Source organism: Nomia melanderi, chromosome 4, assembly GCF_051020985.1.
Source record: "Nomia melanderi isolate GNS246 chromosome 4, iyNomMela1, whole genome shotgun sequence".
NCBI lineage: Eukaryota > Metazoa > Arthropoda > Insecta > Hymenoptera > Halictidae > Nomia > Nomia melanderi.
In genome coordinates this window covers 14,916,942-14,938,829 of record NC_135002.1, presented here as the reverse complement: position 1 = coordinate 14,938,829, position 21,888 = coordinate 14,916,942, and the positions used below count along the sequence as shown (strand labels likewise).

General features: G+C 35.8%; 3 protein-coding genes across 26 annotated transcripts in view; 1 reads left to right on the top strand and 2 right to left on the bottom strand.

Moving 5' to 3' along the window:
• Dh31-R (Diuretic hormone 31 Receptor) overlaps positions 1-21,888 on the top strand; it is a 179,581-nt gene that overhangs the window by 110,111 nt on the left and 47,582 nt on the right. The gene's annotated exons all lie outside the window — the stretch shown is intronic.
• Positions 121-7,880, bottom strand: LOC116425476 (uncharacterized). The gene is made up of 2 exons (XM_031973219.2): positions 7,371-7,880; positions 121-4,105 (listed from the first exon to the last, which is right to left on the bottom strand). Exon 2 carries the CDS (start codon positions 4,086-4,088, stop codon positions 495-497), a length of 3,594 nt encoding a protein of 1,197 aa, XP_031829079.2. The 5' UTR covers positions 4,089-4,105; positions 7,371-7,880; the 3' UTR covers positions 121-494.
• On the bottom strand, positions 8,959-20,462 carry LOC116425478 (juvenile hormone esterase). 2 transcript variants are annotated; one of them, XM_031973226.2, is made up of 8 exons: positions 20,234-20,462; positions 15,921-16,209; positions 15,045-15,230; positions 13,161-13,363; positions 11,395-11,551; positions 10,649-10,957; positions 9,948-10,092; positions 8,959-9,554 (listed from the first exon to the last, which is right to left on the bottom strand). In XM_031973226.2, the coding sequence occupies exons 1-8, from the start codon at positions 20,372-20,374 to the stop codon at positions 9,392-9,394; spliced, it is 1,593 nt and encodes a 530-aa protein (XP_031829086.1). In that variant the 5' UTR covers positions 20,375-20,462; the 3' UTR covers positions 8,959-9,391. The 2 variants fall into 2 exon arrangements, with proteins under 2 accessions (XP_031829086.1, XP_031829085.1); XM_031973225.2 differs by having other exon boundaries at positions 10,649-10,972; positions 20,234-20,461.

Genomic DNA, 21,888 nt, shown 5'->3' with positions numbered 1-21,888 from the left:
TCTAAATCAATTTTCTTTAAGCAACATCGCAAAGAGAGAGGATTAAATACAAAAAGAAGTGTGGGGTCTTTATGTTACTTTAATATTTCATTTGTGTATTAAAAGAATATATAAAAATGCAAAAGAAAAACAGTCTCATTTAGGTAGGTATATAGTTTCACAATTTTCACAATTCTAATACATATATCATCTTTAAATTTTCAGAAAATATATCATATTTATAGTAGAAAAATACATTTCAGTAAATTTCATTTGAATACATACGTTCTTTAACTAGAATATCTTTATAATTTTTTTCAAACGAAGTTTCAACTGTAAAAGGGTAAATTTTTTTGTACAAAGTACCTGCAATGTCCAACATTTCCGTGAATTTGTTTTTCAAGTTAGAGTCTAAACTTTATCAACTTAATGTATATGACAGTCAATCAAAATAAGGAAGTGAATCATCAGTTTCAATCTATATAATACAACGGTTATCATCTGATAATCAAAATTTACGAATTTTCAAAACTGAAATCGCTCATACTCGTCTGATTGATAATATCGCACGCGATGCTTTTGATCGCTGGACTAGAATGCTCCTTGAATTTCTTTATTAAACTATCAAATCGATCCACGAGATCCTTAGTGTGTACTGGTCGCAACAGTTTCGCTGCAATCAGCTCGGCCTCCACCGATCCCACCTTCACGAGTCCCTCGATAACGCTCAATTTCGCGTCCTCCTTTTCGTAACCCGTGAATTCTTTCCTGCTCAAAAGATTATCCAAGACGTCCCCAATGAAGTAAAGAAATTGGGACGAGAACAGATCAATCAACTGGGGCAGTTTCTTGCCCACCTTGACCCCAAAATCAGTCGGTGTTTCCGCGGACACCTGTTCCTTTCTGTAAACTAGCAACAAGTACGAGGTGGGATCCATTAGCGGCGAGAGCGTGGAAAGGAATGCGTTCATGAACCCATCCAGCAACTGCTCCTCATTAATCACAGCCAGATTCCCTGAGATCAGTTGGTACATGAAACATCGCAGACCATAATTCGTCGGAAAGTAGCGCGGCTTCTTTGGATGCGGTACGTTCCAGCCATACTTCACAGCCTCCACTAACATATCGGTAAAGATTTTCATCCGGTGTTCGAACTTTTCCTGAGAACATACTAAGTACGTTCTCAGAGCGAATGATGTAGATGCGTTGACCCTGTTATCCACTGGGATGAAAAAGAACCTGCGCAACAGCTCTTTGTTCAGTTCTTCGGGCAGAAGATCGCTGACACTTGGAGTGATTTTGAATGATAAATTCTGATAGTACGTGTTCGAATCTGGTGTGAGTCTGTCTATTAGCGTCAGCGTCAGTTTCACGAAGTCCGGGATATACTCATCGGGGACGTTAGAAATCAGTTGGATCACTTCCGAGATTTTCGATGAATCCTTTTCCGTCAATGTGGCGATCACTTGGCTGATCAAGATCCAAGTGTCGGGCCCAGGCTCGCTGGAGAACAATTCCCATACTTTAGAGAACAGAACATCCCGAATAGAATAATGTTCCTCGATTTTCCATTGCGACAGAAGGAAGTCGAACAATTGATCCCGCGACGCTGTCATATGCATTATCCTGATCCCATGTTTGCGTACGGATACCCTTTGGGTGACCAGCGTCTGGGCGAAAGCGATCACGTTTATCAACGGACTGCTTCTGCACACGTTTATCATGACACCCAAAGACTTCGACAAGTAGTCTCCCACGCACAATCGACACAATAACGTTAGAGGAACTGGTGGGTTCGAGAATTTGAGACAAGATATTGCGTATCCGAGGAGGTTGTACCGATCCCTCGCTTCTTCGTGATGAATGTCGAGCATCGGATCCGTGGGGATTAGTGGATCGACGATCTTGGTCAATGTTGGTCCACGAACAAGCATCGCTATGATGGGCAGGCACTGGCCTGCCTTCTTGTTGGCTAAGTCTTGAAGACATTGATTCAGGAACTTGAGCGGGATCTCCTTGTACCAGCGGCAGGCTCTTACGAATCTCCTCGCGCTTCTCATGTGCCAATTATTCTGGCAGTTGGATAAGTATTCTTTCCATCTGGATAAAATGCTCTCCGGATTGTTTTTCAGCGTCACGTACGCATTTTCCATGGTGATTTCCAAGACATTCTCCTTTTCTTTCGGGAAGATACGCTCGAAGAGATCTTTCTCGTGTTTCTCTAGAATTTGCCGGATACTCAGAATGATGTAGTAGTTTCTTTCCGCGTTCTCGAGTACCATCGCCTCGATCTCCTTCAACAACCAAGAATAGTTCTTGATGGACATCCGTTCCACTCGCCTATTCTCCTTCACATGTCGATCATTAAAGCTATAGATGGATACAACCAGATCGTGTAAGATCTCAGATTTCTTGTCCTTCCAAGGATTCTTGTTGGATAAGTAACGCTGATAAGCTACGTTCAGGCAAGCTTCCATACACACTCTCTCGTACTCGGGATGGTTCTTAATTATATTCCACTCCTTGTTCCACCTTTCACTCTTCAAATCCACCAGTATGCCGATCTCCTGATCGATCGGCTGTCTATTCAGGATCCTAAAGTAAATCGCGGACTCGACGATGTCTAAACCGACGTGATTCCCAAACGTCAGTTCGTTCTTCACATGTGCCCGTAGCACGATATCTATTAGAATCGCCCAGATGTCCGGCTTAAGCCGCGGTAGATCGTAGAGGTCTAGCAGAGCTTCAAAAACCTTCATCAAGAACCAGGATTGCTCGTTCTTGTGTCTGTCCCTGATGTAGACCAAAACCTCCAATAAAGCTTGATCATCGTTATTCACCCGGCAATTGCAGATCATTTGACAAACCAATCCTGCCCTGTGCTCCATAACAGAGGTATTTGCGATCTCCGTTTTCAGCGCGGGTATCGTCTCTTCGACGGGTAGGTAACACCTCCACGCGTACCTGTAAGACAGCGGATCAGACTCAATATCTTTCTCCAGCTTGATTCTGGCTTGTCTGATACGCTCGTTGGCCGGCAGTAATCGCAACAAATCAGGCGTCACGTTGTGAATATCGTCGAAAATGTTTTTACCGTAGACGTTGCGATACGATTTGATAAGGAGATCGGCCTTCTCGTCCTCCGGATAATAATGCAAATAATTCAACATGTGATCTGTGCTGAACGACTTGCCAGTTTCGGGGAACAATTTCGGGAACATGATCTTCATCCGCGATGCGCTGATCATCTCTAACGGTATCATGTCTATGAATAGTTTCGGTTTCCGCAGCAGGTGATCTTTACCATTCTTCAAGAAACAATCGAGCTGCTTTTTGTTGAACTCCACTGGCGGCGGATTCTTTTCGTGCATCTCGAGCAGTTCCACGAACGAGTCCAGCCGTTTGTGGACCAGGGCCGCTAGAAAGTCGCCCATGTATAAAATGTCTACCTGATGGAGCTTTCTGTCGTTAGAGCTCCGGTTTGGATTGCTCAGCTTGAAGTAACGCACGATCAAGTCGGGATTCTTGCGAAAGATTACCTCGACGAGCTTCCGGCTCAGCTCGATCCTCTTCTCCACTATCGTACGATATACGAAGTTCTCACTGCAGACTACCAGCAACGGTAAAGCCTGCTTGAGGCCGTAAGCTGAGGTAACGGCAGTGAAGAAAGCTTCGGCGAGAGCCGGCTCGTTTCGCAGGAAAATCGATAAGGATTTGATTATGCGTATCCTGGCCTTCATGGAGACATACGGGAACAACTGATTGAAGAAGTATTCGACGTTCGTAATCGTTTTGTTACTACCGTCGAAGAAGCACTTCGCTTGCAACGCTTTCACAACAACCTCCCAGTCTTCGGACTTCAATGCTTCCGCTATGGCTGCATAGTTATCCTGATTTGTAGGATCTCGTTTATGCAAGAACTTCGCCGCCTGCACTTGTACCATGGGCACCAATATCCGGGGAATTTTCTCCGACTCGACCACCTCCTCTAAACTGTTGTACTCCGACATCCGTTCCTTCAACAATTTCGCTATCCATTTGTACTTTGCGCCTGGTGTGTCGCCAGGTATCGCTTGGAGCGCGTCCAGGTATGGCGTCTGGATCTCCATCTTCCCTTGGTGTTCAGCTGTTCGAACATTTATTGTTTCATTAAGTAGCAAATATATGGGACATAATGAATACACTAACAGGGGAAGGACCCGAATTGCCCCCCTGGGATTTTAATGATTTTTAAGATTTTAAAGATAAAGATGTAGATAATCAATAATTTAGAAGATATAAGCATTTGAAGTTAGATATCTTCAATAAGTACCGTGATTTTAACATTTTTCTTTCGAATACACAATGAAGACGCGCAGTATCTCCTTGGCTAGAAATTCGACATTCTTGAGTTCGATTCCTCTCTCGGATTACTCACTTTTTTTTCCTCTCAACTTCTGAACTTTTAACTCTAACATAGGTACACACGATGCTGAGTGATAATTGTCATACATACACAAAAAAACAGAAAAGTCTGACACCAAGAATACACGAAGGTATTCATTTTAAGATACACAACTGATATCTAATCATTTTTAAATATATCGATGCTCGCAATTGTGGATGGATAAGGACATGTAATTTAATACAGTCTGATCAGATAGATAGGTCGCGACTTAATGAAGAAAGTTTATAAAAAGTTGGGAGGAAAAAAAGTGATCCGAGAAAAGGACTCGAACTCAAGAACGTCGGATTACTAACCGAAGAGTTACCCCACGTCTCTAATGCGGATTTTGAAGAACAACGTTAAAATTACGGTACTTATTGAAGGTATCTAACTTCAACTGCTTATATCTTCTAAATTATTGGTTATCTACATCTAATATTTTATACATAATATTAGATACATGTATATTATTATCCTGCAAAAAATTATTAAAATTTGTGGGGGACAATTCGGGTCCATGCCTTGTGAGCATTTTTATGAGAATTAAAATTTTTTAATTCTCTTTGTCGGTAAAGGCGATCAATTTCTAATTTGTAATTTATTCATTAACGATTTTATTTGATCAGAAGCAACGCAGGGGATCGATTAAACGTTTATTAAGATTTATATCTTGTTTTATTCGACAGACTTCTACAACCATTTTCGATACCACAAACATAAGGCAACAGTAACGTGTAAGTTAAAATAATGAGTCAAAACAGAAACTCAACAAAATGTAAAATTTTTAAAAACATGTGTATAAGGTGTCATGTAACTGGTGATACTGGGTACGGCTGATTCTATATCAAAAAGTAAGTCAGAAATATAGAATAATAGTGTCTCACTTGACACTTCGTTTTCGAAAAAATTGACTTCAAAAATGTACTCGGTACAGGTACCCTCGATCAAGTCCAACCTGACGGATATCACTGTAGACCGTCCTTGTTCCTGTTAATGACCGTTCTTAATATTTTTATATTATTTTAGATCAATTGAATAACAAGAGCATATAATGAAAGAAAATTTTCATTATTAAGGAATATTTTATTAACTTAAAAATTGTTGAAAATGATGTCTATGATTTCTCAAAAACAATTGTGTTCTGATTAAATTTCTACGTTCATTTTCTAAAGTATTACTTTGTAGTTTTGATTTTTCTGACGCTATAATGATACTTTCTCTTAACAAGAATCGTCACACAAGAATCACATCCGTATACTCTCGGTTATTGTATGTCGTTACAAGTTGCAACTAAATTGTTGTGCACAAATGATAGAGCGTGTACAACTCGCAAAATTAAGTTAAAAAAAAACCCCCCAGTGAACATGGGTTCAAAACTCAAAATAGTTTCCGAGATAAAAATAGATTTAGTTAAAAAAAAAAAAAATGTATGGGGACTGAATCAAGTATACCGAATTATCTCGAACAGTATCAGTTACACGAAGAAACATGTGAATCAAAAGTTACAGGGTATGAAATAGTACATGTGGCGGAGGGAGGTATTTAACCGTGACGTGACCTTGTAACATCCTGCAAAGGTCACGCCACAATTCTTAAATAGAACCCCATATTTTCTATTCCATATTTTTGAAGCCGGCATTCTGACGTTTCCAAACCGTAGGAATAAAATTTTTCTTGTAAGCCATTATCAAGATAACATCTCAAATTGTCAGTTCGTCAATAATGATGGCGGCGCACGAACAGTCCGACAACGAACTTGAGAACAGAAGGGCAAGGAGATGCTCGGTTGAGCAACCGTGACCCGTCAATTTCGACAGATTCTCCGTATACGTCAACCTTGAAATCCGCTGGAGCGAGTGAAACGCCTATAGACTCCTATAAGAACGCATGGGAGAGTAAAGGAAGGTAGCGAGTGCAATGACCGCATTCTCAGCTGTGAGTCCACGGTCCGATCGGTAAATGATGTCATTTACATTTTCAGACGTAAACCCATCGTGTAACAAGGACCGTGGATATTGCGTTCCTTTACTCTCCCATGACAGTTGCACTGTCCGTCGGTCATCATCACTATCGATGGACCGACAATTTTGGATATCATTATCTTGATAATGGGTTAGAAGACAAATTTTATATCTATGGTTTGAAAACGTCTGAATGTCGGCTTCGAAAATATGGAATAAAAAATATGGGGTTCTATTTAATAATTGTGGCGTGACCTTTGCAGGACGTTACAAGGTCACCTCACGGTTAAATACCTCCCTCCGTCACATGTACTATTTCATATCCTGTAACTTTTGATTCACACGTTTGTTCGTATAACTGATACTGTTCGAGATAATTCGGTATACTTGATTCGGTCCCCATATATTTTTTTTTTTAACTAAATCTATTTTTATCTCGAAAACTATTTTGACTTTTAAACCCATGTTCACTGAAGTTTTTTGTATAGAGTTTAGTAAGTTGTACACACCCTATCATTTGTGCGCAACAATTTAGTTGCACCCCGTATATCGGTACTTTGATAGAAACTAAGAACTCCATTCGACGAGTGTAGAAGTAAAGCAAGAGTAATAGGAAAAATGATAATACCGACGATGTTAACAAGTGCGAAAGTAGTTTTCAAGTATAAAGACAATATACGGTGATATCCATTGAGCTGAGACTTGGTCGAGTGTAGATATACTAGGCAGATTTTTAAAGTCGATTTTTTCGAAGACGATGTCACAAATAAAACATTTTTATTCTATATTTTCAATTCTATTTTTTCACATAGAATCAATCCCTATCTAGTTATACCACCAATTACATGACACCCTGTACATAATTCAATATTTATTGCGACGAATACATTTCTACAAACACGATGGTCTTCATTTGTATACAAAATATAATAAAGCAACAATTTACAATAAAATATAATAAAATAACCGTTATTCGTTACGTGAATAGCGAAATGTCCAAATACCTGTAGCCAATTCACCGACGGAGTCAAAGTGCAACGGTGATCCACGATTGAAATTGATCGCTGGTATCCTCAATGTAGGCACGTTGTAATGAGAAAACAGGTTTAAGAAAAACGTTTAATTTAATTTGTAAATCAGCTGACTAATTGACGTTCCTTCTGACGTTTCACAGGAAATTTTGTTCGTCCATATTTCGAGATATCGCAGTACGTCAAACTCACAGCAAAACACAAGCGAGTCTGTTCCAACGAGAATCTTTGTCGATGACTTATCTTGAGTGGCCGCATACGTATGTTCCGGCCGGTTAGGTTAAGTTCGATTCGCATCGCTCGAAATAATTTACAAAACAGCGATAATCATTCCATAAATGCAGTTATTTTATCGTTTTCCCTGGTTTAATTGCATGATTACACTTTCTGTTTAATATTAATAATTTTTTTGTGGAATATATCACGAAGATATCCCGAACTACTTCGCCGTGGCGGACTTGATCCAGCCGCAACTCTCCGCGCTTGCGCAATTTTGCGTTCGTGCTCGTGTGAATTCAGAATACTTTTATTAGTTACGTTCGCCTTCTCGGAACCGATGAGTAATCGATGCCCACGATGCCTAACGTAACTGCGTTTATATTTATACTGTGTTTTTGCTTTTTCATGTAAACTCTATGTTTTAAACTGTCCAACTTTATAATTTAATTATCATCGAAAAATATGCGGCAATCTATAAGTAATTCACTATTTTGTTATAACGATCTCAATTTCGAAATATTTTTCAAAATGGCCGACGTTGGTCGCCTACTCTACGTAAACGAATATTGTATACATTAGCAACGTTTTATTTTATTGTATTTGAAAACTAAATTTAGCAAAATATAGTATAATCGAGAATTGTTTGAGTACTCTCATTTCTACGACACACATTTGAGTATTTTCTTTGTAAATTAAAATATTAATGTTAATAAAACTAAAATATTAATAATATAGAATATTACCTCATGTAGTTGAGGATTGTAATATCTGAATACGAACGAAGTTGCTCGCTGTATTGCAAAGTAGGATATTGATTATTCGTTTAATTAATGCGCTCGGGACACATACAATGATGACTCGTTGAAAGATCCAGTTACACGATAATTTTTCTTTGTAAGATCAATAGCTTTTACCCGCGTTGAAAATATTACTGATAACGATGTGTTCTTGGAGCTTTCATAATACCTTGTACACTGAAAAATTTTTTTAGTACTAAATAGGTTACTAAATCTTTCCTACCGTGGTTAATAATACTTTTATCGTTGTTGCTTTGTTCATATCAGTTTTGACCTGAACGGAAGAATTGAACAATCTATATTGGCATGTTTTGCTTCTGATTATGGTATTATCTTAAAAATTTGTATTTTATACATACACAGTAGAGAAGAAAAGTACTTTGACCACATTTCACGAATATATATCTCATAAATTCTTTTACAGATAAAATGAAATCTCGCGGGAAAATAACTAGAAAAATATAATATAAAATATTAGTAAATAATTTGTTTAAATATTTAGTGGAAAGGATTGTGGCTACAAAGAAATAAACCATTACATAAAATCGAATGAAATACGTTCCTAAATTTTTATATTATAAAAACAGAAGACACGTATTGAATCAATTATAATTGTTCTAGAAAATATCAGAACAGCTAAAATCGCTTACAGCAGTATACAAGTGACTTAGAAGTTCAGATGAAACTTGAAAACCATTTATCATTAGGGACAATGCATTATTAAACCAACAAACCAAGGATATAAATACATAAATATTCTTTAAATTTAAAACTTATATTAGTTTCCACGATTTGAAACTTATACTTCTTGAAAACGAAAAATGAGCTTCGGTATGCCTAGACAACATGGATTCATAGAAATAGCATTGCTGCCTTGTAAAATTCTTTTGCAAAATATATTAATCGCTTGATTGGAACAGACAACAGTATTAGAAATACACGCGTGTATAGATAACAATTTTGGTAACAAAACAATTATCACAGTTTGTTCTTCATCATTATCCAATCGAACGTATGTTCTTCGCGTTTCGTGGTTTCCATGCGTAACTTCTCACCGATGTTCATGTAATTATACACGTCTCCTTTTTGGAGCGGTTTCCAAAGCGCAGGGATTTGGTTCGTGGTCATTGGAGTTGGATTTCTAAAACAAGAAACATATTTTTTCATTATGCTGGATATATCGAGAACTCTCGGATATTTAATACTTGATATAAATTTTATTTAACACATTCGCGACTGCTGACGTAAATTCACATTTTCTTAAATTCACATCTTTGGAAATACTTTTCTTTAACAAAAAGTTCTTAATGTCAAACAACAGATCGTTACAAGACTAATACTGCAAACCAAATTTTCTAACTTTTGTCCCTGTTTTAACGTCAGAAATTTGCGACAATTAGTTTAAGATTTCCATTATTTTCATCGGTAATGAGTATTAAAAAATTAGGAAATTTACAGATTACGAATGTGTTAGTATAAATGGATAAATTTTAAGAGCTTATGATGCTCATTAAAATTTGTTCAAATCGCATACCCAGTCTTCGCGAAGTCGGTCCACATCTGAGTGAGGTACTCTAAAACATTGTGATCTCTACTTTTGGGTTCCGGTGGATTGATTTGCATAAGCTTCAATAATTTCGAATAGAACATAAACATCAGTTCTTCTGCGTGCGACGCTCCTGTAATAATGCACGCCATTTAAAACTGAGTAAACAGTGCCAAGGTGAACCACGAACATTTTTCCTTCTAATTATAGTTTATTCAGTTTACATTGCTACTTTTTATTCATCAAATTCCCTTTCTACGTTCCGTGAAAAAGAATCCGTGCTCCCATTCACTTATAAAGAAACTGATCAGATTATTCATAAAATATTTTCGTATTCACGTCAAATATTCATGAAGGAATATAGACTCCTTCGTATCTTCAGTCTATTCTAGATACTTTTATTACGTACTATTCTATTCATAGGAAACGTGTTTCAGTTTCTTCCTCGAATAAAAGAAGCACTATTCTATTCTTTTTAACTTGCGTGTCATATGCTCATATGATTCGATTATTATTTGTATTATAATTATAATTTCTGACCTGTAAATACTTCGCAGTCGAAAAGTTTTTGAAAGAAAGGATTTGCTTTGGAAAATTTTTACTTGTAACGAATGAACTTGTAACTTGTGCAATTTACTCGAGAATGGAAAATTGATTGATAAGCAATCATGTGTTATATTTGATTCTACCTGATACTTCAATATTGAACTTCTGTTTCATAAACGAAATCTCGGGTTCAAAGGTGAACTTATAAAAATATGTGGGGGTGCTCTTCTCCATTTGAATTCTGAGCACATCGTAAATTCCTTGAGTGAACATCATATCGCTCATGTAATCAGCGTAGTTCTGTTGGGTCTCTTTGGTAATCGGTTTGTCGCCGAAGTAGATGTTCCGTAAATCCGCGCTGGAAATATCGTCCTTTTTCATCGCGGCCTCCGTCTCCGGATGCACGATATCATCAAAGTTGGCGTTGACTTTTTGCAGTACTTTCTCAATATCTGAATATAAAACGCCTAAGAATGCAGTAAAATATCGTAATGAATAATAATGGTAACAATTCGTTTACTTTAGCATGCGGGTGATATCAATTGTCTAAAAGGAATTAATATCCTACACGACATTGCCAAGAGAGTTTCGTGATATCCTTATCGAACTACGAAGAATTAAAAATACTTGTAACGTACAATGATTAAAAATCAATTTCACTGAGACCTTAATGATTATTTCATATTATATAAAAATAAATACAAGGAAACTAATAATCTTGGTATTAAATTCAGTGTTAATTATTTTAAGTGTAACAAGACTCGAGCAAAGTTCCAGCTTTATCGTTTTAATTCAAAGTTCAAGCTTAGTTTCCATCGTTTTCGATTTTATAACATTTCTTTCTGGCTTAAAAATGTCCGGCAAAAATTGGCAAAAAATGCAAACTTACTGCTTAAGAAGAGGCTTCCTTCATTGCTATTGTGGCCTATCAATAAGGGCACTTTCACTCCCGCTTTCATTATGATTGCTGGATGCTGCGGCATAAACGGGGTAGGAGACTTTCTGTCGACATTTGGCTTGAATAATCCGGAGAATAGAAAATTTTTCTGTGAAAAATAGCATACAAATTATTCATTTTTAATATACTACAAAATACGCAATCATTTTCATGTGTAGTTAATTATTCTCAGTCAACAACAGCCATGGCGCTCACTACTTCGACTTTAAATTGTTCAATTTGACAAATATCGTACACTCTTACTGCAATTCGTTTCGTGGAGTACCGACGCAAATTATTCTGATTGAAATGATTACTCATTACGAGGAGAAGGTAGATAAATGAGCCCAAGGCCACCCGATAACGTATTAATAGTGCAATAGATGATCTTATCGTAACGAGTGTTTGCGGTTGAATCATATTACAGTGAAGTTGTAACAGTTTGACAAAAGTTTTCGCTAAGTTATTGTTGTTAGACTATTCAAAAGTGATGCCTGAAATAGAAAAGTACAAAGAATATTGGAATGCATTTAATTGAATTATTTAATAATAAAATTATTACTGGAAGCTTATAACGGTGTACATATTGTAACAGACATAAAAGACAATTTTTCTGTTTCATTTGTTGCTCGTGGATTCGTTTCGAACGAATGGATGCTCATAGTAATGATTCCCGCAGTCGGTGAAAAGCACAATGTCGCTTCAGAATCAAGATGAAAGCAAACAATTGAAGAGAGGGACCTTAACTTCTCATTTAACGGAGATAGAACAGGAAAGCTTCTAAATCCAGAGTTCGCTCCATGAATGGAACGAGTTTTACTTGTCACTGTTGCTCAACCTTTATGGAGTTTGCCTCTTATGTAAGAGGGCCGCGCTGAATGGCGGCGAGTTTCTGCGCGTGTATCCTTGCTAAGAAACTCGATTCATAGGTACCTACGTGTTCATTCTTTTCGAATGGCGCTCTTTTCTAGTATCGAGAATCTACCCTTCGCCAACCAACACCTGGTGTTACATAATTGTGTAATCAAAAGTGTAGAAAGAAATGAGTTCACTTGTTTCTCCAGATTAACGTCTAGATTTACGGACATTTAGGGTTCAGGGTGGAAAGAATTGATTGTATTTGATGATACAAATAGTCTCAATAAAATATCAAATCATAAGTCAAAAATGGATAGTTTTCTTGTAAATCGCTGCTGAATTTTGCGTGAGAGAGTAAAGGAATGTGATAGCGACATAATAAAAAATGTGAACCCTTTTTTCAAGATTAGAGGCAATTTTGCGACAGTTTCTTTGCCTCAATCTCTATCAAACCGAAGATTTAGAATCACGCTACAACAAGGAAATACAATTATTTATTTCCATCCTGTACAGTAAATGTCCGTTAATCTGCAGAAGATAGTAAACTCATTCGTTCTTATATCTCTGATTACACGATTATTTTTTTCTTTTCGCTTAACGTTATCCTTATCTTCCACTGATTTATATATGAGATACTTACATCATCATTTCATTTCGCCATACCATCTAATTTCTCATGCGACAGTAAGACATTTTTATATACACATTCTGTTCCTTTTAATTTATCATTCTCTATTACGACTTATTAGTTTTTATTTATTTGTTCTTATTTATTTTATACGAATTGGCGTGTCAACGGAGGAGAGAAAATTTGTCTGAAAATTATTTAACGGATGCATTGGTAAGAATTTATACTTAACCTCTTTGTTCATAGAACTGTAGTGCATAGTGACGAGCGTTTTCGCGTCGATCGTCCTGAGGAACTCGACCAGGGCCACAGGGTCTTTCGTCTCCAGGCCGCGATCAGCGGCTAACTGGAAAGCGAATTCCTTTGTGTCCCTGGTGTTGATGGCCCAAGGATTCACTGACACTCCACTCTGCGCTATTGCCTTGTGGAACAGTCCTGCAAATCGGAACGTGTGAATAAACCTTACAGTCTTCCTTACAGTACGACCTCGATTAACCGAGTTACTATTTCTTACGATCTAGATCGTTCAAAGTTAGGGCTATCCACAATCCCAATAATTTCGATCTTTGGATTAACATTAAGTCACCTTGTAACGTCGTTTCTTATCTTACTTTATAAAGCATTTTGTAATGCCATTTCTAAAATAACTAAATTATTAATATTAACCCTCTACAGGTAGAATTCTCTTTTGTGACTATAAAAAGATATATCTAGTATAAAATTAAGAAATATCAAACTGCAAATACAAATTAACAATGTATTCAATAGTTTTAATAATTGTATTAAAACGAATATACCTTGTAATTTCGAAATTCCAATAACGTTTGAACTTTCACACCAAAGCATATAAAAGTTTATGTTAATTAATTACTTAATTTAATTCACCACTTTGCTATGCAACATGAAATAAATCAATAAGATGCCAATATATTGGTATGTAAGTTCAAAGTCACAGGAGCCTATAGAGGGTTAACATATATTTGGCGTATAGTATATTCTGTTGCCACTTTGGCTATATCAAAATATCACGCATACATGACATTTATGTAAAATGCTTTGTTTGGTTTATTTACTATGTTTTAAATGTGTATAAACTATGTGAATAACATATTATGTGAAACAATTGCAAGACAGGCACGGTCCATCATAAGGATGTTTCAAATTTGATCGTAATCGCGAACGTGTTAATCGAAAACTTGGAAAAGGTCATACCCAATGGTAGTCAATACGTATATGATTAAAAAAAAAAGTAACTATTAATTCTTTACACTAGAAATTAGCATGAGAAAACAACACTACTTGTGATACGAACACTTCAGGATATGCACGATCGAATTTTGCAAACGTGTTTTAAAAAATTTCCTCCTCATTTCTCATTTATCTGGGCCAATGTTGTTAGTCGCCCAATTAAATCGGATTATCGAGGTTCTACTATATTTTGTGCCAGACCAAACAAAAATTCGGGAAATCGCGCGGAAAGATAAGGGCGCGACGAGCTTCTAGTTGAACAAAGTGGAGCAGAAGTAAGCAGAACGATATTCGGCTTAGCAAGGCGTAGAATAACGAAAGTTAAACGCTTCTAAATGGGATCTGATTTTCAGACGTAATTCTCGTGGCAGTGTAATACTATGACTACCTGTTTCCACTCGTCCGTACAAGATATTCACGAATTTATTTAATACATTCTTCAAGTAAAACTAAGGAGAAGGTGATACGTAAATTTTTGTTCCACAATCGAAATTGTTTGCTATTACTATTTGTGCGAAGCTTGCTGTTCAACTAAAAAATGGAACGAAGTTTATTAAGATATCGTTGGACATTTAAAAGAAAATAATTTCACTGTGTATATAAGCCGTTTATTTTGTAAGTACCTTAAGACCATTTTTCAGAAAGATCAAGTTAATCCTTATAATAGTTACAATTCCACATAATCTTTTTATTCTTTAATGGTTTCTTAAATCTTTTTTAAGTAAACCCAAGCAACTTTCAAAATAAACGATTTATGTGTCATGTAGTAATGAAGAAATCGTCGAATTTTTCTATGAAGATAAAATAAACGTTGGGAGGCATGTGTTAGTTGAAATTTTCAATTGTTCTGTAACATTGGATGTCATACCTTGAGCCAGTGGAGATATGCATAAATAATGCACAGAAGCGCCACCAGCGCTTTCTCCGAATATCGTAACGTTGTTGGGATCCCCGCCGAAGCTCGAGATATTTTCCTGAACCCATTTCAGCGCCAGTACTTGATCCTTCAAGCCTTGATTGCCAGGTGCTACTTCGTCGTCTAGGTCCAGAAATCCTGAAACAATCGACAAGTACCTTATAACACTAAAAGAAACTGAGACATCGTTCGTAGATGATTTATCGAACTACTGACAATGGGCTCCGGATTTCATGCGTACATAATACCCTCCGACAAAAATATAATGGCTTCAGACGACGAAGATTGATCGAAATATAATGAAGTAGATTTGGAATCCATATAACACAGATTGATTCGAAGATAATGGACTGAAAGCTTGGGCAATCTTGCATTTTCTTTCCTATTTGATAAATGTATGGCGGTATTTGCTTTCGCAAATTTAATAATTTAATCAGTTAGTTGTTTTCGGCGAGTATACTTTTCATGAAGAAACGACAAGGTTTTATATTATGACGAGCATACTCGTCCAAAGACAGCTAACTAGTTAAGGGAATATTCATTTTTTAAACAACCAGTTTTATAGGTATACATTACAGGAATGAAAATTTTTGGAAAAAATTATTATATAAATATGGTAGTATGGTACTAACTGGTTAACAATACCTTAGTAGAAAATGAAATTTTCAATTAATCTTTTCACCAGGTGTCTAATTCGATATTATAATTATGAAACTATAAAAGGACACCTGACGTCACCATGGAAAAGAACTTGCGAAATGATGAAATTGTAGTGAAAATTTCAAATGGAAATTTCGAAGTAAAGCAAACCGAGTTTCAACCACTCACCGAAGATCCCCAGCCTGTAATTAATCGTGACCAGGACAATGTCCTTGCGGATGAGATAATCGGGCCCATAAAAAGTGTTGTCGCCGGACCCATTGACGAATCCTCCTCCGTGGATCCATACCATCACCGCACGCTTCGAGGTTACTTCGGTCGTCGGCGTGTAAACGTTCAGATAAAGGCAGTCGTCGTCACCGATGAATTCACGTGTAAATATATCCATTTGGCTACACCAGTTGCCGTATTCTGTGGCGTCTTTTATTCCGGTCCATGGTTCCGCTGGCTCGGGATCCTAAAACGAAACCAGGCAAAAATTGTGGTTTCGCTGGTTTATCCTTTTTCATCATAAATTGTTATGGATAATCATTTTTGTAACAGTTATTGTTCATAATAATCTTTTATGATAATAATTATTCGTAATAATTTTTACAACAATTGTTATTCATAATAATTTTTGTAACAGTTATTGTTCATGATCATTTTCTGTAACAATTATTATTTATAATTTTTTAGAACAATGTAATCATTTATATGTTATGTTAATTTCATTTATTTAACTTCGTTCCTTTAGTCTTCCTCAATTTGTCCACGTTTTTATTTTTTCAATAATATTATGCTTGTATAACGATAACAGACAGAGAATAGTAGCAATTGTTGCTGTAACTCTTTCCATATACGTAGACTGCAGCTAACTTGCAATGGTAATGATTTCCACATCAAGCCATTAGAGCGAGGAAGGTCATACGTTGCAGTGTTAGTTGTTTCTGTTAACCATATCAACAGTTCAAAGTTGATTAACAAATTAATACTATTAATGTTTGTTGAGTTTAGCCATTGTTTTATGCTACAATGTACTGCAGCGATAAAAAAAATAATATTCAAAATACCAGTACATCGTGACATATACACTTCCAACGTGACAACGTATAACGAATTAAAATGAAAATGATGTGCAAAGATTCTTTAAGTGACTCGTTATACTCATTATTGATTCCATTCTAAGTTTTTAACTGTATTTACGCTCCTGTTTACTACTTATATGGTATACTATACAGATTATATAATGCGTTTGGAATATTTGCAGAATGTTCTTCATTATTTGCAACAGCTGCAACTCTTATTAATGACATTTGATAGTTAAATCTAATTCCGCCATCTTCTAAACTAACAGCAATGTTTTGACGTGTATGCGATGTTTCTCTCACGTACGCTTGAACAACGAGTACTTACGGATTCCAAACAGGATCACTGATATACGTGCAACCTTTTTGCAACCACTTCATTTTCATGTAATCTAATAAACGTGTCACAACTCTAACGACGTGTTCGTTTTAACGATGTCATTAACTGGTGTTAAAAAATCGCGACCGAGTTGTGACGGAATCTACAACTGAGCTATTCACTGGCCAAACCGATTAACTCCAATTTTGGAAGTTTTTAAGATTTTATCATTAAGTCGCTTCATTGGCTCTTAATATTTTATATTTAATATAAATTTCATTATGACTGAGTTTGGTAACACAAAATGATAGAAAGTCTTTTAGTTATGGAAAAATTGTAAGAATAATAAAAGTTACTTCAAGAATATATTATTTTATGTATTTTACACATTTGTTAGATTGAAGCTGTAGCTGCGTTAATCAAGTAAAATACATTCTATAATAATTATTTGATTTTGCATTCAAAGGGAAATTTTAAAAATCGATATGTAACTATTGTATCACTTCTTTCTACTTTTTGTTTCGTGGAGTTAATCGGTACGTCCAATGAGTGGCTCAATTATTGGATCAAACAATTGGATAACTTTTAATTTGTTTCATAAACTTTATGGATTTTTTAATAAAAGCGAATTACACTGGAAATCAATTTTTCCTGTTACACACTATTACGTTTGCATGTTACTCCAAAGGTAGGTAATTTTCCACAAACGAGCATGATTCAATTACAAGTAGTATATTTGTGTCGAGGTTGTGCAAAACGAATCATTATCAGAATGCTCATTTTGGACCTGATTGTTTTATTCAAACAGCTGATTCTCTGTGTAGTTAACATCGTCGGTAGATTTTCTGATATCCGCGGCCATGATAGGATTCATTGAGTTTCAACGGTGTACATGACAAATTAACCGGGTATTAACATACTCTTTGAGTATAGGCATTTGAACGCAATGCGGAGTTTACGCAGCCAGCATTGTGCCAGGCATTTCCATTAAATTTCTGTTTAAGCTCACTGTCGCCACCAGAATTTATCAGTTCCATCAATTAATCGGCAACATGCCCATCCACGTCTGACTTTCAACAATAAAAATTATATAATTGACAGACCTGATAAACGTCAACACAACGAAACGAACTATTGAACGGATATCAATAAACATTTTCGTATTGTGTTTTTTTATTTCAATTATCGACGAAGTAGACATTTATAAATCTGCCTACAATATTAATATGCTTGCTTTTTAGCACGACGATTAACGCGATATAATGGGAACAGTGTCTTTCAAATTCTAAAGTGAAACATTTAAAAGTAGTTATGTTATAAAAGAAGCGATGAGTCTCACATCCGTGTTAGTTCGACGCCTCAATTGCCAGTAATTGCACACACGCGTAGGGTGCTAATAGCAATTCATAGATGGCAATTCAGTCTATCAGCAACGAATATTCCCAAGGGCAACAAATGTGGCAACAAACATGAAATTTTCGCAGTAAATTTGTAAAGTCCGTTTAGTAGAGCGGAACAAACAATTTCTAACTGATATCACGCATTTGTTCGTGATCTGACATTGAAGTCTGTTTGAAGATAACGCTAGCAATTTTATGAAATTGATAGAAAGTTGTATAACATTTTTTAGGAACAATTATTTTCTATCGTGCTGAAAAAACGCTATTTTTCTAATTATGTTCTTAAACATATGAATTTACATAAAGATCCCGAGTCAAATAGTTACAATACAATTGCAATACATAATACTTGAGAATTCAAGGAATGAAGATTGCAAAATTGATTTTTCTTGAGTATTCGGAAATTTATGTTTCGGTTTAATATAATACTTGAACATTTCGGGGAATTAATGTTTTTAAACAAGAAAAAGAATTTTTAAGAATGTTCAACGTATCCGAAAATGTTTGACAGAATTTCAGGTTAATATTTAAGAATGCATAACTTTTCTTATATGTTTCTTTAAATGGTTTATAATAAACGAAAAAATTTAAGGGAACTGGAAAAAATGTGATTTCATTACAATTTGATCGCATGATTTAGGAAGCGACAAAGAAAATAAAAACATTCTGATATTCTTTTCGAGCTTCCGGTATTTACAATTCGCGAGCGTATCTTCCTACATAACAGTTGCGTCGAATCAGTAATCTGCTGAATACCATTAACCATTGCACAGTGGTTAGATGCATCTGACATAAGTTATGATACCAAAGTCAATGCTATTATTGCTTGTTCAGCCACGTGTGACAATCAAACAACAACATTTTTTAACTCTGTTTCACTACCATTTCCGTTTTCATTATCAATTAATTCGATTCAATAGCTAGGAATTATTCTCCAGAATTTGATGTTTACGCGATTGCCAATTATATAATAATAACATTGAATACTTCACAAAATGTGTGTTATCGTTAGCGGCAGTCAACGGCAAGCGTCATTAACCGTTTAAGTGCTGAATACTCCCAGCCAAAACGTTCCATGTGGACGGAATACTCTTTTGTTCATCTGAAGGTCAATTAATTACGTCAATTCATGCAATTAATTAAGTTGTAAGTAAATTGTAATTGCAATTCCTCAGTCTCGTCGAATTGAATAATGCCAAGAAACATGTACATTAACCTGTTAACTGTGGAATTTAGTTTAAAAAATCTCTCGTTTTGCGTGCAATAAAGTAAAAAAGTTAAGTGTGTACTCGTCAAACGCAAGGCCAATAAACCTAGGTTATACTTTAATGAAAAACCAAAGCAAAACAAAGAAGAATTACATGTTTATCTGGAAAAATAAATAATTAGTATTATTTCAAGTTTTAAAATAACATGTATACTCGTCAAACGCAGTTGACTGGTTAAAATCGCAGACACTTACAATTATCACCACCGAATGCGTGTGATTAAAAAGATTGAAAAACGCATATATATGCGTCCATAGCACTCAACCAGTTAATGAATAGCGAAAATCGTTGAGTGAAACGAAAGTATTAGGTTGCCCCATAAGTTCATGCGTTTATATATCCCACGTTATGTTTCGTAATCATAAAGCGATACGAGGACTTGGTTGACTAAACCTTTATGCTACAATTTAGTCAGTAAAGTATTCACCTTGAACCTGAGCGGACCGATTGGCGGTTTCGCAAACGGTACACCGCGGAATGCGAGGAACTGTCCGCCATAAACGTTCTCCTGGACGGTGCCACGTAGTCGGCCCTGTTTCACAGTGACCACCGGATCCTCGCGCGCCATGTGATAGATAAACACCGTTTCTCGGAGCGAGCAACAATGCCAACTGACATGTAGCGTAGACTCACAGCAGCCTGGTGACCTACGTTCGCAAGTGTTCCGCAGAACCAAGCCAATGAACCACGTAGTGGGGAGATAGCGAAACGAAGATTTCAACGCTAACAGCCAGCGATGGGATCAAACTGCTCGCGAGTTCTGTTCAAGCAATTTCTACCGAAGCTATTAACCCTAGAACTATCGTATTAATCAAAATGACTAGTTTCGGTTTACTTATTTCGTGATTATTGATATCTTAAAAATATTAAATATCGAAAATGATTTTAAAAACCAATTGTTTCACTTGATTACTGTAATCAATATCTAGAGAAACTAGAGTCACTTGACCGTGCTATCTGAATTTAGTTGTAAACCATTTGTTACGTCAAAAATATTCCAAACGAAAGTTATTCGTCAATCGTAATTTTTACTGTTAGTGTCAAACAACTTCTACCTCGAACATGTTTTGAGAAAACAAATAAATGTTGGTGGTACGATTTAACGACTTATCTTGTATATCTGTTCTCAATGAAACAGTTATGGAGAAAGGGAATAGAGTCGTAACTATTTTCAACCCCTCTAGACACCTTTTAACATTTTTGCTTAAAATTATTTTCTAAATTTAATTGTTATTTTTCAATCGACTTGTCGACTCTTTCTGTAATGATTATAAAAGTAATTAAGTAGTGTGTATTAATTGTATTGTCATTATGGGAATGGCTGAGAAATTGATTGGGGAAAACGATTTACTCTTAGAAAACGATTTTGATTTAAAATTTCAAAAGTTACCTTTTAACGCATTGGTCAAAATAAATGGTTTTAAAGAATTGAGTCGATCGAAAGTGATCGACGTTATATTTATGGCTTTATATAACATCAAATTAATAACAAGTTTTGCAGAAACGGAAGACGGATAAGTTCTTTTTTAAATACTCATTCTGCATATTATTGAAGTATATTAGTTGTGATGACTTATCGTTTTAGGATTGTAATTTGAAGTGGTTAAAACGTGATGACAACATGTAATTTATTAATTTAATTTATTTTACAGTTTTCGTTGTCGTATTATTATATAAAATAAATTTAGCAGAATTTCAGAGTTCAATACCGAAACATGTTGGTCCAATCGCTACGATCTACCTCGTGGGCCACTGATTTTCCGTGACATAACTCCATTATTGTCAAATTAGATTGTAAAACCTCCGAACTTAATTACACGACAAACAAAACCATACTATCGGATATTTTATATAAATAACAAAGAGACTTTATTTTATTAGCTTTCTCAATATTAGTTTACTTATATATTCTTTCTTGTAAATTTTCTCTTAAATAAAATTAATCTGTACCAAATATAATGCACAGCAAATAACGTTATAAAACAAATTTGGTATCAACATTCACATCAGTTCGACATTGTCGATAATTTACGACCTTTGGTCGCAAGTCATGATTAGCAATCTCAATCGTTGATTGAAGTT

Coding starts and splice junctions, on each gene's coding strand:
- LOC116425476 (XM_031973219.2), bottom strand. CDS start 4,088: ATGGAGATCCAGACGCCATACCTGGACGCGCTCCAAGCGATACCTGGC.
- LOC116425478 (XM_031973225.2), bottom strand. CDS start 20,374: ATGGCGCGCGAGGATCCGGTGGTCACTGTGAAACAGGGCCGACTACGT. Junction 16,210..20,233: donor TCGGTCCGCTCAGGTTCAAG/GTGAATACTTTA, acceptor GTTTCGTTTTAG/GATCCCGAGCCAGCGGAACC. Junction 13,364..15,044: donor CATATCTCCACTGGCTCAAG/GTATGACATCCA, acceptor TCCGATTTGCAG/GACTGTTCCACAAGGCAATA.